A 15,587-nucleotide genomic window follows, 5' to 3' on the forward strand; every position below is an offset into this window, starting at 1 on the left:
AAAAGTTAGAGCAAAGCACTATCTCAGCTTCACACGAGGCCAATTAGGTGCTACACGGTAGTTCACACCTTTATAATAGCTATACCATTTTGGTTTTCTCCTCAAGTTATTTTCTTGGGGCTGATTTTTGTCATATAATTTCCTATCTAAATAATTAATCTGAATGGATATTTGACATATTTTAAATGGAAATGAGTCATTGTAAATTACACAAGTAATCTACCCAGGGACTTCTCAATGGAAGGAGTGCAAACATCAACTTCTACTTTGAGGTTTTATCCCAATATATTCCACCCATACAGGCACGCTTTTAGGTCTTCTCTACAGTACTGGTAACCCCGAGGATAGCAATCCCAGTAATGAACTTCCACTTTTATAGATGGAAAGAATTGTGTAACAGACCATTCTAAAAAGATAATGAGGAAAAAAGGGGTGAGGAATGAATTTAGTGTTTAAGAAATACATTTCCCAGCTCTCGTTTCAAGTGGCATGGTATCAAATTGGTTCTCAAAAATTATACAAAAAATCTTTGTTCAATAAATTCCTTTGAACATTGAATTTTTTTCTTAAGTAATTGTGTGGTTTTCTTTCATATACTCTAACTTTGGTGTTAATCAATAAGGTTTGTGAGTGGTGTTTCTGGAAATTATTCAAAGTTCTGTCCAGTGAGGTCTTTATTTGACTACACGCTATCAGCCAATTTCCCAGCAATATGCATTCACAAATTAGTAGCCACAAATCAGGCCCCATAGTAAGGTGTATATTACAAAAATGTGTTAACCATGGACAGATGATTATAAAGTTGCAGCTATTACTGTTTATTGCTTTGATGTAGTACAAGGGGAAAACAGATGTGTTATTTTTCTTATTAACAAATTTAATTAACTTTTAATTGATTTCTAGGAAGATATATGTTTTCATTATAGCATCATACACTGAACTGCTTGACTAGATATTCAACATCAGTGCAAAGTTCTTGACAGTACTGCTGATAATGAGGGATTCTATGTTTGGTTATCTTGTTTAACATCCACATGTTCATCTAGAATAGTAAATAAGTAAAACTGCCTTGCTCAGCCAGCTCATGTTGCTTAACTTACATTACCTTATTTATGCTCCTTGATTTAATGGGGACATAGGAATAGATAAGGAAATAGCTCTGCATTTTATATTCTATTCCCTTTGTTTCCATTAGATGTGTGTCTCAGTCACCTTAAAATTTTTAGAGTAGTTTTCTGGGGGATATTATAGTATTTTATTCCATAAGCATCAAATATACTTCTTGTCATGGTAGCTATTAATTCAGTGAATTAAGTGGTCATAGATTCAGTCCAAGTGTGTGTGTACTTGACATATCATAATTTATACCAATTTAAACTGATTATTTAAAATTATGAAACTCTGTTGATGAGGATGCCCAATTTAGCATCTACTGTCAGTCTGCTTAATGAATATCTGCTTGGATATTTTCTCTAAAAACCCCTATCAGGCTGGGTGAGTAATCCCAGCACTTTGGGAAGCCAAAGTGGGAGGATAGCTTGAGCCCAGAAGTTCAAGACTGACCTGGGCAACAAGGGGAAACCCCGTCTCTAATAAAAATACAAAAAATTAGTCAGGCATGTGGGCATGTGCTTGTAGTGCCAGCTACTCAGGAGGCTGAGGTGGGAGGATCACTTGAGCCTGGGAGGTAAAGGTTGCAGTGAGCCTAGATCACACCACTGCACCCCAGCATGGGTGACAGAGCAAGACCTGTTTCAAAAAAAAAAAAAAAAAAAATCCCATCATAAAATCATCATAAAATATAGATTGCTATACATTTATGTATGGCAGTATACACACACTTGCACATGTGTGCACACACATATATCAAGGTTAAAGATGCTGAGATGGGGATTCTTTCCTGGATTGTCCAAGGGAGCGTAATGTAATCTTACATGCCCTTAAAAGTGGAGGAGGATGCCTGAAGAGTAGGTCAGAAAGATAAAATGGAAAAAGATGGAGGGAGGGATTCAAAGAATGTGAGAGGGGCTTGACCACCATTGCTGGCTTTAAAAATGGAGGAAATGTGTCATGAGCCAAGGGATATGGGGACCTCTAGAAACCGGGATTGGTCGTCACATGACAACCATCAAGGAAGTGGGGATCCCAGTTCTACAAACTCTTAGCAACTGAATTTTGTCAACAACCTGAATGAGCAAGGACGTTGTTTCTCCTTAGAGTCTCCAGAAAGAAACATAGCCCTGGCGAGACCATCTTGAATTTCTGACCTATAGAGCTTTAAAATAATGAACTTGTTTTGTGTCAGCTGCTCAATTTGTGATAATTTGCTATGGGAGCAAAAGCAAAACTAATTTAGATATGTTTCCTAGTGGATATATAAACAGCTGGACATGTATAAAACACACAGACACACATACAGCCACATCAGTCAAATTGAGTCATTCTACCATAATAAATATTCAATTATATGAGTCAGTAAAAACAACTTGAACAAGAGTCATTTAAATTTCCAATTGCATAAATGATTAATATTTTTGATCTTAAGATATTCCATTGACAGAAAAAGTGACTGAAATTTTAAGGGTATTATGGTTATGAAACAAGACATATTTATATTTTGTTATTGGCCTAGAATTTTTTCTATTTACTTGATGAGTAATTTCAGACCAAAAAATGAGTTCACCCTCTTTTTTTGCTGAAAAAAGGAGAAGGCAGTGTTTGTTTTCACTAAAATGATCAGCTTGACTGATTTGTCAATAATTCATAAGACAAATTCTAGGCAAAGTATAAAAGTAAAAGAAACTATATTGACAGAAACTATTCAACTCTGTCACAGTATTTTCTCTCTTCAGGTATTTCTGCAATTCTTCTATCTTTTCTCAGAACTAAACCTCAGAGATATTAAACTCCCAGGGGCAGTTGTGTTTTCATGAGTCAAAGAGACAAATCCTGCTGAAATGCTTGGCATTATGACATACAGGAACACTGCTGTAAACATGATTTTCACATCTTAGACATTCTTGTTTCAAAGAAGGCACACACATTCAGCATCCCATTCTGCATGCTTTACCACTGCCTGTAAAACTGAATATACAACTGCATATGTGCTGTTAAAACACATCGTATTGCATTCCACGCTTTGTGGACCTGGAGTGATTTTTGTGTCCCTGGCTCATAAGGCAGCCAAGTGTTTTGTTTTCCTTCCTTTCCTGTTGACAGTTTGGGGCATAACTGTATAACATTTTACAGTTTCTAAGACTTATTTCAGTTTCTTTTACATGGAACTTTTCAAAGCAAAATATACAGTAGCTGATAGCAAGATTCATAATTAGTATCACAATTGAGTTTTAGCTAAGATTCATTCTTATTACATTTCATTAGATGAATATTTACTTAATATTTTCTCATTTTATTTGATGCAAAGTAATTTTACATGACTTCAAATTTTCAGTAAATATGGGTATATTATGGTATCAAACATTCTCATTTATGCAGAGATGTGTTTTCTAATGTTGAAGAAGAGTCCCTTGCAGCCACATTACAGTTACTGTAGTTTTACTCCTATTTGGCTTTTGGAACAGATTTAGTTTCAAATCTGTTTCATTTCATCTAATGTTCATTAATTCAACAAGCATTTGTTAAGTACTTTTATATATGAAGTACTGTGTTAAGAAGTGGGACACTGAGATATTTGTTTCTTGTGTAGCCTTCCATAAGCCACAGTGTTCTCATTTGTAAAATGAGATTAATAATATTTACTCATAACAACATCATGAGGATTAAGTCAGGTTATACTTATAAATATTATTTATGATAAATATGATTAATGTTTATTATAATAAAAATTATTACATAAATAATAATGGCATAACATAGTAAAATGTTATCTATTATAAACAAACAATGCATAATAATATTATTACTAAACAGATATAACATAAAATGAATATGTAAAGTGAGCAAAAACCTATGTAATCTTAAATTGTCACTCAGCAGATTATGCTAAATGAATTAAAAACAAAATTTTTTCTCACTTTAGAATTCAAAACCTATTAAAATAATAAGACATAAAGATTCAGTATTTTTATAATATGAGTTTTCTGTCATAATATAGTATTGTTATTGCTAATGACATTATAAGTTTTTGTTATGTTAATTTTAAATGAAGAATATTAAATATAATATTTTTCATGTTTTATATTGTGCATTGTATTGTCATTGTCATTCATCCTTAACCAAATAATATTTGGTCAGAAAAATGCCATAATTTGTTAAATATTACGTTCATTTACAGTAGAATATTACGTTCATTCACATCAAAACTTATGTGAATTTTCTTGCTTTTCATTTTATTTAATAGGCAACAGACCCCGATGCTGGAATAAATGGTCAAGTGCACTACAGTTTGGGTAACTTTAATAATCTTTTTCGTATCACATCCAATGGGAGCATTTACACAGCAGTGAAGCTTAACAGAGAAGTCAGGGACTACTATGAACTTGTTGTTGTGGCAACAGATGGAGCAGTACACCCTCGTCATTCAACTCTAACCCTGGCCATCAAGGTTTTGGACATTGATGATAATAGTCCTATGTTCACCAATTCAATGTACACTGTCCTTGTTGAGGAGAATCTGCCAGCTGGGACCACCATTCTTCAAATAGAGGTGTGTGGAAAAAGCATTTATTACATTAATTCTACATTAGGAGGTTTGCTATTAGGGTTTGTTTGCCAAAATTAGCAAGTAAAAATACAACACACCAAGCTGGATTTTAATTTCAGATAAGCAATGAATAACTTTTTATTATTTCTCCAATATTGCATATTGTATTTGATGTGGCAAGCCTACTTTAAAGATATCCCAAAAATTCAGGACAGAAAGGTCTCTTTGTAAGAAATTTTAAAAATACTTTTTAATAGATTTTTTAATTTACAAAAGTAATATTCTGTTTATCCCAACAGTTGACAATACAATAGTTTATGAAGCAAAAGTTAACAATCTCCCACATTGTTCCTCCAGAGTACTCAGCATTAAATTTATTTCACATTTATCTTTGTGTTCACACAAATGTCAAAAAAATTGTGTGTGTGTGTGTGTGTATATATATATTCATTTGTGTGGGTTGTACATATATAACATAAATGTGTATACACAGGAAAAACACAGAGTTACATATTGGTTCCCCCTCCATTTTACAGATATCGTTTATACCCATTATTCTGTATTTTTTTCACATTCAATACACAAAAGGCATCTTCTAGTAATCTAACTCTCCTTTTTAATGACATCTCTGTATCAAGCCTCTTTTTTAAGTTTTCAACTATAAATTACAAGAAGTCCTGAACATTTTGATTCAGTAGGTTAGGCTGATCCATAAATCTGCATTTTTAAGCAGCCACCTCATTTAATACTGATTCAGTTGGTCTATGAGGTATGTTTTGAAAGAAAAAAAAAAGTAGCCAATTTTCCACCTGCAGTCCACAACTTGAATGTTTTTAGCACAGTTTCCAGACTCTGTATCCCTCTGTATAACTGAACTCAGCAATAAACATTAACAAATCTAAATAAGGCAAATACCAGGGAGAGAACCATTATGCCTTCATCTGTTCCACCATTCATCTATCAATTAATTAATTAGTTAATATATTTATTTAACAAACATGTCTTCAGTATGTACAGTATGCAAAGTCTCCTGCCAGTGTTGTTAAATTCATGCTGTCCTAGGGGATACACAGACTTTGGGGATACAAGGGTGAACAAAACAAATTTGCTGCTTTCTTGGAGTTTTCAGAAAATTAGTAGTTAAAACGTAGGTCCTCAGTACAAAGGGCCTAGGTAATAGAGGTGGAGCTCCTAACCTAATCTTAAGGCAAAGAGAAACTTATTTCTAAATGGTGAACTGAGGGGCAAGTAAGAGCTATTCAAGAGGCAAAGGAAGAAAGATTGTTTAAAGTAGTGGAGGAAAAAAAGCGTGGTCAAAATCATGGAAGACGGGAAAGTGTGAGGGGTGAGGGGCTAAAGGTCTAGAAAATGTAGTGACTCTTACCATGTTAAGGATAATGGCGTTGATTGAAAATTGAATTAAAAACCAGAGGATTTTAAGCAGGAAAAATCACATAATAAAATGTATGCTTTAATAGTATCTTTCTGAATGTTAAGTCAATAATTGATTGGAGGAGACCAAGGCTGAGGTTCACATAGGAGATGTTTGCATTAAAATATGCACATTATAACATACTCTGAATCTTCCCCATTTTCATTTTTGCTCCATTTGGTTTTCTGTACCTATGGTGCAGTTGCTAGTCTGTACTGAGTGAAACAGCCTTTCTACAAGACTCCCATGAAAACCCATCCTTTCAGCTAAAGGACATCGTTCCCAATTTAGAACATCTTTTAGATTGCATGTCACATTTTTTCCTTTCTATTTTAGTATTTGTGTCTTATTTCTTCTCTGAGACCGTAACCTGTAGGGCAATAATTGTGTCTTGATTCATTTTGGTGCTCACTACAGCACCTGTGTGTAACTACTACTCAAATGCTAGTTAAATGAAGGGAAGTATAGTAGAGTGATCTCTAGAATTGTATTACAGGATCACTGTGAAGAAGAATTACTACTTATATTTTCTTAATTTTCTTATAGTACTTTAGCCATCCATTATGTTTATGGAAATCACTCAGTATTTATTTTTATTTAAAATATTTGTTCATGATTATTAAATCAGCAGAAAATAAGAAGTAATCATTTAAGACTATTTTTTTACTGTGATATAATTCATTTAGTGATTTTTCAAGTTAAATAGATAAAGTAATAACATCGACAATGACAAAATCTTATGGAAATATTTCTCTCTCTCTCTCTCTCTCTCTCTCTTCTCTCTCTCTCTCTTTCTCTCTCTCTCTCTCTCTCTGGTTCTCCCTCTCTCTGCCTCCCTCTTTTCCTCCTTCCCTCCATCTTTCTCTCCTCCATCCCTCCTTCCCTCTCTCTGGTAAATTATTAAATAATGTATTCTTCTTTTAAAACGTGTCTTTTTGTCCTCATTAAATTCATGCTGTCCTAGACACTGACACATGACTTCCATCCTTCCTGCATTTCTTTATTTTGGTAATGTCACTAATAAAACCATTCTTCTGCTTATTACAGGCCAAGGATGTCGACCTTGGAGCAAATGTGTCTTACCGGATAAGAAGCCCAGAAGTGAAGCATTTTTTTGCACTACATCCATTTACAGGAGAACTATCCCTTTTAAGGAGTTTAGATTATGAGGCATTTCCAGACCAAGAAGCAAGTATCACTTTTCTGGTAGAGGCCTTTGATATTTATGGAACAATGCCTCCTGGTATTGCTACTGTCACAGTGATTGTAAAGGTAAGGACAAAAGATGACTTCTGGTTGCCTGCTTTGCTCTATATACATGTAGGTTTTGTTTCTTCTATTATACCTATAAATATGTTTTGATAACATTTCCTAATGACACAGTGGTACCAGACCCAGAACATAGATTTTCCAACGGAAAATAGTTATGAATACATAAGAAATAACTATAGTTTTGACTATAAAAGATAAATTTTAAAGAGGCACTAAATATGAGTACAAGGACCATGGAAATTTGAGTCTGCATCAGCTCTCCATCAAGACATAACCTCTCTAGACTAGATTTTAGTTTAAATTCCACAGCATCAGGCATAATTATTTGGTACAAATCCTTCAACTAAAAAAATTTTGTAAATGACTCTGAAGGGCCAAGAGTTCTTAGGCCCTAAAATTAATTTATGACCCAAACCTCTGGGATGAAATAAGTTTCCAAGTTAAATGGAATTGAGGCTAAATTCTGGCTCAACCCTTTTAAGCTCTATGACCTTGGGGACTTTGTTAACCACTCTGGATTTGTTATCTCATTTATTATAATACCCTGTGCCAGATGATTACCTGAAAGAGCATGGCATTTTTAACCTTTTGAATTTCTAGTGAGTTTTAAGAGACAACTTAAAAGTAGATATGAGAAGAAGTACTCTAAGTTGATCGGTCCTCAAATAGTAGTATATACAATGATCATCTGAGCATCATCTTAAACTTCCAGATTTCTCTACTCCTTCCCCAAAGAAGGACCTGTCCCGATCATAAACACCAGCATTTGAGGAAAGTACACAGATGATTCTTATACAAGACATCTGAATCCCATATTGAGAAATTTACTTCAAATACAAAGATACATGTACAAAAATCCTCAAGTTACTTTACTAAATGAGTATATTACTAAAAAAATGACTTTACATGGCAGTAATTTCTTAGGCAATGTAAAGTAAAAGTTCATTCACTATCATGGTACGTTGTAAAAATTTTTGTTTTGATAAGGGAAGAAAATAGAAACTTGAAAGAGTCCTATTTAAAGTGGTTTTTTTCTGCTTCCAGAATAGATTTTGAATGATGAAAAAGGGCTGATCAGAAAGAAATAGAGATACCCACACAGAGCAAGGGCAGTGGAGGGAGGAAAAAGACAGAAGATCTGTAAGATAAATGAAGCACTTGCAAAGAAGCTTATAGAGTATTTCAATGGCCATGCATAAAATAGATGAATATGAGTAATTAATTGAATAAACAATTTAACTTTAGTATAGATATTTTGATGTATATTTTATTCACAGTTGTATCTATGTTCTAACCCAAAAAATGTAATTGATAATTATGGCTCAGATTTTACCAGGTGACCATAGATATCAAGTTTCTATGTTAAAAAAAAAAAATGAAATCTATGGGCTTAGATAGAAAAATGTGGAAAGATGTGGACATTTTTAATAAATGTTTAGTTGCAGGATCATACCATAGGATTGGAATGAAATATTGGCAACTACATATTGTCTACTGCATGTTGGTACTATTTATGATTCATATAATCACTAAAAATGTGTAATAGCTGAGTGAAATCAAAGTTACATGACCTACCAGCTTTGTTAGGTTATCTAATCCTGGAGATCATGCAGATACCTCTAGGCATCTGTGTTTACTTAACCTTTGTCAGTATTACATTCAGGTTGTATTTTGTTCCTGTCAATGATTTTTCATTTGTTCTTTTGAAGTGGTTAGAGTTACAGTCCATTATGTGTTTGAGGTGAATTGTTTAGCAGAATTTACGTATGATAAATTACTAACAATTCCATATCATTTGCATTTTGTTGGCTACCTGAAGACGGTGGGAAGGTGCAGATACATTTCTGCCTAAAATGAAACAAAGTTCCTGAAGATTACTCTCTTTTTCTTTCTTTTTTTAATTTTTTTTTTAATTTTAGTGTCCAGTACATTTATGTGAGATCATTCAGATTATGCATGTGCAACACAAATGTCTCTGAGGGACCTTAGAAGAAGACTATATGTATCCAGGGTCATAAGGTAAACAAGGTCATAGGCAACTTTTCTGCAATTCTCATAGGGACTACAAATAATATTTTATTTTATTTGAAATGATGGAAGAAGAATTCACTTTTCTTAGGTCATTGGTTGTTGTGCTGCTAAATAGCTAGATATATGCTATTAGTTTTCTTAGACAACAAAGTAATGATGTGAAAAAATATTTCACCAATACATAATTAATATAACCATATTTTTCCAGTAGGTTAATGTTCTTGACCCTAAAATTTTGGGGTTTGGATTTTATTTTTTTTAAGATAATTCTGCAATCACAGTTAAACACAGGAAGTATTCCACTACCTTTTCTTTTTTTAGTGTCTTATTTTACATTTTCATCTTTTATTTAGATTCAGGCATTACATGTTCACATTTGTTACATAAGTGTGTTGCATGATGCTGAGTTTTGGGATATGAATGACCTTGTCAACCAGATAGTGAATATAGTACCCAATAATTAGGTTCTCAACTCCTGCTTCTTCACTTCCTAACATACCCAATTTCTGTCTATTAATCTTCAGTGTCTATTTTTATGTCCATGAGTACCCAATATTTAGTTACCATTTAGAAGTGAGAACATTCAGTGTTTGGTTTTATGTTCCTGAATTTGTTTAGAATAATGGCCTCCAGCTGTAGCTATGTTACTGCAAAGGACATGATTTATTCTTTTTTAGGGCTTCATAGTATTCTATGGTGTGTATGTACCCTTTTATATTTATCTAATTCACCGTTGATGAGTATTTAGGTTGATTTCATGTCTTTGCTATTGTAACTCATAAAACTTTGGTAAATAAATGTTATATCTTGGCTGGGCATGGTGGCTCATACCTGTAATCCCTACACTTTGGGAGGCCGAGGCGGATGGATCACCTGAGGTTGTGAGTTTGAGATCAGCCTGGCCAACATGATGAAACCCCATCTCTATTAAAAATAAACAAAATTAACTGGGCGTGGTGGCGCACACCTCTAATCCCAGCTACTCAGGAGGCTGAGGCAGGAGAATCACTTAAACCTGGGAGATGAATGTTGCAGTGATTTGAGATCACGGCACTGCACTCTAGCCTGGGCAACAAGAGCGAAAATAATAATATCTCAAAAAATAATATAAATTAAATGTTATATCTTAACATATGTTGTGTCTTGTAACTGAAGACATATTATTATTTTAATTCAAAAGGTTTATGGCATGCTCGGGTGAGTAATTCAAATGATTCTAAGTAATTTCCAACATGTTTCTTTCTTTAAAGTTTTTAATTTAGGCTCATGGATACATGTGCAGTTTTTTATACAGGTAAATTGTGTGTTGCAGGATTTGATTGTACAGATTGTTTTGCCACTCAGGTAATAAACATAGTACCTTATAGGTAGTTTTTTTTTTTATCCTCACTCTCCTCCATCTGTCCACCCTCAAGCAGCCCCCAATGTATGTTGTTCCATCTTTGTGTCCCTAAGTACTCAACATTTACCTTCAGCTTCTAAGTGAGAACATGCAGTATTTGGTTTTCTGTTCCTATGTTAGTTCACTTAGGATAATGGCTTCTATTGCATCCATGTTGCTGCAGAGGACATGATCTCATTCTTTTTTATGGCTGCATAGTTATTCCATGGCATATATATGCCACATTTTCTTTATTTAGTTGACCATTGTTGGGCATTTAGGTTGATTGATTTCATGTCTTTACTACTGTGAATAGCATGATACTAATGATACACGTGCATGTATCTTTATGGTACAACAATTTATTTATCTTTGAATATGTACCTAAAAAATGGGATTGCTGGGTCAAGTGGTCATTTTGCTTTGAGTTCCTTGAGTAATCGCCAAACTGCTTTGTTCTGTTTTCTCCTCAACCTCACCAGCATGCTTTTTGTTTTTTGTTTGTTTTGTTTTGTTTTTACTTTCAATAGCAATTCAGATTGGTGTGAGATGGTGTCTCATCATGGTTTCGATTTGCATTGCTCTCATGATTGGAGATGATGAGCATTTTTTCATGTGCTTGTTCACCATATGTATGTCTTTTTCTGAAAAGTGTGTGTTCATATCTTTTGCTCACTTTTTAATGGAGTGGTTTGCTTTTTGCTTGTTGATTTGTAAGTTCCTTATAGATTCTGGATATTAGACCTTTGTCAGTTGCATAGTTTGTAAGCATTTTCTCCCATTCTGTAGGTGGCCTGTTTACTCTGTTTGTATGGTTTTTTTGCTATGCAGAAGCTCTTTTAGTTTAATTAAGTCACACTTGTCAATTTTTGCTATTGGTAAAATTGTTTTTGGCATCTTTGTTATGAAATTTTTGCCAGGGTTTATGTCCAGAATGATATTTCCTAGGTTATCTTCCAGTGTTTTTATAGTTTTAAGTTTGACATTAAAGTTTTCAATCCATCTTGAGTTCATTTTTGTACATGGTGTAAGGAAGGGGTCTAGTTTCATTTTTCTACATATGTATAGCCAGTTATCCCAGCATCATTTGCTGAATAGGGAGTCCATTCTCCATTGTTTGTTTTTATTTACTTTGTTGTATATCAGATGGGTATAAGTATGCGGCATTATTTCTGGGATCTCTATTCTGTTCCATTGGTCTATGTGTCTGTTTTTGTACCAGGACAATGCATTTTGGTTACTGTAGCATTATAGTATAGTTTGAAGTCAAGATAATGTGATATCTTCAGCTTTTTTCTTTTTACTTTGGATTGTTTTAGCTATTCAAGCTCATTTTTGGTTTGATATGAATTTTAGAATACATTTTTCTGGTTTTGTGAATAATATATTTAGTAGTTTAATAAGAATAGCATTGAATCTGTACTTTGCTTTGGGCAGTGTGGCCATTTTAATGATATTGATTCCTTCGAGCTACAAGAATGGAATGCTTTTCAATTTGTTTCTGTCGTCTTTGCTGAGCAATATTTTAAGTTCTCATTGTAGACATTTTTCACCACCCTGGTTAGTTGTATTCCTAGATACTTTTTTGTGTAACTATTGTAAATGGGATTACATTCTTGATTTGGCCCTCAGCTTGGATGTTGTTGGTACATAGGAATGCTATCATTGATTTTTGTACATTGATTTGGTATCCTGAAACTTTGCTCAGGTTGTTTATTAGATCAAGGAGCTTTGGACAGAGACTATGGAGTTTTCTAGGTGTAGAATCATATCATCTGCAAACAAGGGTAGTTTGACATCCTCTCTTCCTCATTGGATGGGTTTTATTTTTCTATTGCTTTATTGCTCTGGCCAGGACTTCCGTTACTATGATGAGTGGGAATGATAAGAGAGGACATCCTTATCGTGTTTCCCTTTTCAAGGGGAATGCCTCCAGCTTTTGCCCATTCAGTATGATGTTGGCTGTGCATTTGTCATAGATGTCTTTTATTATTTTAAAGTATGTTCCTTCAGTGTCCAGTTCGTTAAGGGTTTTTTACATGAAAGTATGTGGAATTTTATTGAAATCCTTTTCTGCATCTATTGAGATGATCATGTAGTTTTTGTTTTTAGTTCTGTTTCTGTGGTGAATCACTTCTGTTGATTTGTCTATATTGAACCAGCCTTGCATCCCAGGCATAAAGCCTACTTGATTGTGATGGATTAGCTTTTTGATGTGCTGCTGGTTTGCCAGTATTTTGTTGAAAATTTTTGCATCTATGTTCATCAAAGATATTGGCCTGAAGTTTTCTTTTTTGTTGTTGTTGTGACTCTGCCAGGTTTTGGTATCAGGATGATTTTGGCCTCATAGAGTGAGTTAGGGAAGAATGCCTCCTTCTCAGTTTTTTGGAATATTTTCAGTAGGGATGGTACCAGCTCTTCTTTATACATCTGGTAGAATTTGGCTGTGAATTCATCTGGTCCTTAGCTTTTCCTGGTTAGTAGGCTCTTTTTTTACTGATTCAATTTCAGAATTCATTATTTGTCTGTTTAGGGATTCAATTTCTTCTTAACACAAACTTGGAAGGTTGAATGGTTCCAGGAATTCATCCATTTCCTCTTGAGTTTCTAGTCGTGTACACAGAGGTGTTCATACTCTCTGAGGGTTCTTTCATATTCCTGTGGGGTCAGTGGTAATGTCCTTCTTCATTCAATCAGTCATTTCTGATTGTGTTTAGTTGGATCTTCTCTTTTTTTCTTATTTGTCTAGCTATTCATCCATCTAAGTCTTTCAAATAACTAAAATACCTAATTCCTAAATTCATTTATCTTTTATATGATCTTTTGCATCTCAATTTCCTTCGGTTCAGTTCTGATTTTGGTTATTTCTTGTATTCTGCTGGCTTTGAGTTTGGTTTGCTCTTGTTTCTCCAGTTCCTGTAGACATGATGCTAGATTGTTCATTTGATATATTTCTGACTTTTTAAATGTGGGCATTTACCTCTGTAAACTTCTTTCTTAATACTGCTTTAGCTGTGTGCCAAAGATTGTGGTATGTTGTATCTTTGTTTTCTTTAGTTTGAAATATTTTATTTCTGTCTTCATTTTATTGTTTACTCAGAGATCACTCAGGAACAAGTTGTTTAATTTTCATATAATTATATGGTTTTGAATGTTTTTCTTAGTATTTATTTCTGTTTTTATTGCACCATGTTCAGAGAGTGTGGTTGTTATGATTTTAGTTTTCTTCAATTTCTTACAGATTGTTTTTGTATCCAATTACGTGGTCAATTTTAGAGTATGTGCCATGTGGTGATGAGAAGCATGTATATTCTGTTGTTTTGGGGTGGAGAGTTCTATAGATGTCTATTATGTCCATTTGTTCAAGTGTTGAATTCAGGTCCTAAATATCTTTTTTACTTTGTCACCTTGATCATCTGTCTATTACTGTCCATGGGGTATTGAAATGTCCCACTATTGTATGGAAATTGAAGTCTCTTTGTAGGTCTGTAAGAATTTGCTTTATGAATCTGGGTGCTCCTGTGTTGGATGAATATATATTTAGGATATTTAGATCTTCCTGTTGAATTGTACCCTTTGCCATTATATAAAGCCTAGCTTTGTCTTTTGTGATATTTGTTGATTTAAAGTCTCTTTTGTCTGAAATTTGGATAACAACTTCAGCTTTTTTCTGTTTTCTGTTTTCTTGGTAGACTTTTCTCCAACCCTTTACTTTGTGCCTGTGTATGTCACTGCATGTGAGATGGGCCTCGCATAACCTTGGTTCTTGCTTCTTTATCCAGCTTGTCACTCTGTGCCTTTAAATTGTGGCATTTAGCCCATTTACATCCAATGTTGATATTGATATGTGTGAATTTGATCCTGTCATCATATTGTTAGCTGGTTATTATGTAGAATTATTTATGTCATTGCTTTATACTGTGAGAGATCTGTGTATTTAAGTGTGTTTTTATAGTGTTCACATTTAGCACTCCTTTCAGGAGCTCTTATAAGGCAGGTCTGGTTGTCATAAATTCCCATAGAATTTGCTTGTCTGAGAAGGATTTTATTTCTTTTTTGCTTATGAAGCTTAGTTTCACTGGATATGACATTCTTGGATTGAAATTATTTTCTTTAAGAATGCTGAATATAGGCCCCCAATCTCTTCTGGCTTATAGGGTTTCTGCTGAAAGGTACACTGTTAACCTGATGGGTTCTCTTTGTAGATTTCCTGCTCCTTCTTTCTATCTGCCTTTAGAATTTTGTTCTTTCATTTTAAAGAGAATGAAAGAGAATCTGATTATGTATCTTGTGGTTGGTCTTCCTGTATAGTATCTTGCAGTTCTCTGCAGTTTTAAATTTTAATATTGGCCTCTCTAGTGAGGTTGGGAAGTTTTCATGGACAATATCCTGAAATATGTTTTTCAAATTTCCTGCCGTTTCCCCATTTCCCTTAGTGACGCCAGTGAGGGGTAGATCTAGTCTCTTCACATAATCCCGTATTTTTCAAGGGTTTTGTCCATTCTTTTTTATTATTATTATTTTTGTCTGTCTTAGTTAGTTCAGAGAGCCAGTCTTCACGCTCTGTGATTCTTTCCTCAGCTTGGTCTATTCTGCTGTTAATGCAATTACAATATGAAATTCTTGTAGTGTGCTTTTCAGCTCTGTCAGATCATTTTGGTTCTTTCTTATGATAGCCATTTCATCTACCAGCTCCTGTATTGTTTTATTACAACCCTTAGTTTCCTTGGTTTGCATTTTGACTTCTTCCATGATTCTCAATGATTTTCATTCCTACCCATATTCTGAATTCTATTTCTTGCATTTCA

At 34.0% G+C, this 15,587-nt stretch overlaps 1 protein-coding gene across 16 annotated transcripts in view; it reads left to right on the forward strand.

Annotated features, from left to right (window-relative positions):
• PCDH15 (protocadherin related 15) overlaps positions 1-15,587 on the forward strand; it is a 1,849,154-nt gene that overhangs the window by 1,631,420 nt on the left and 202,147 nt on the right. For all 16 annotated transcript variants that reach the window (XM_033215155.1, XM_033215225.1, XM_033215195.1 and 13 more), the window contains 2 exons: positions 4,361-4,666; positions 7,143-7,367. In XM_033215155.1, coding sequence (XP_033071046.1) covers positions 4,361-4,666; positions 7,143-7,367 — 531 coding nt within the window. The remainder of the gene's footprint in view (positions 1-4,360; positions 4,667-7,142; positions 7,368-15,587) is intronic.

Source organism: Trachypithecus francoisi, unplaced genomic scaffold (genome assembly GCF_009764315.1).
Source record: "Trachypithecus francoisi isolate TF-2019V2 unplaced genomic scaffold, Tfra_2.0 Contig00586, whole genome shotgun sequence".
Classification (NCBI taxonomy): domain Eukaryota; kingdom Metazoa; phylum Chordata; class Mammalia; order Primates; family Cercopithecidae; genus Trachypithecus; species Trachypithecus francoisi.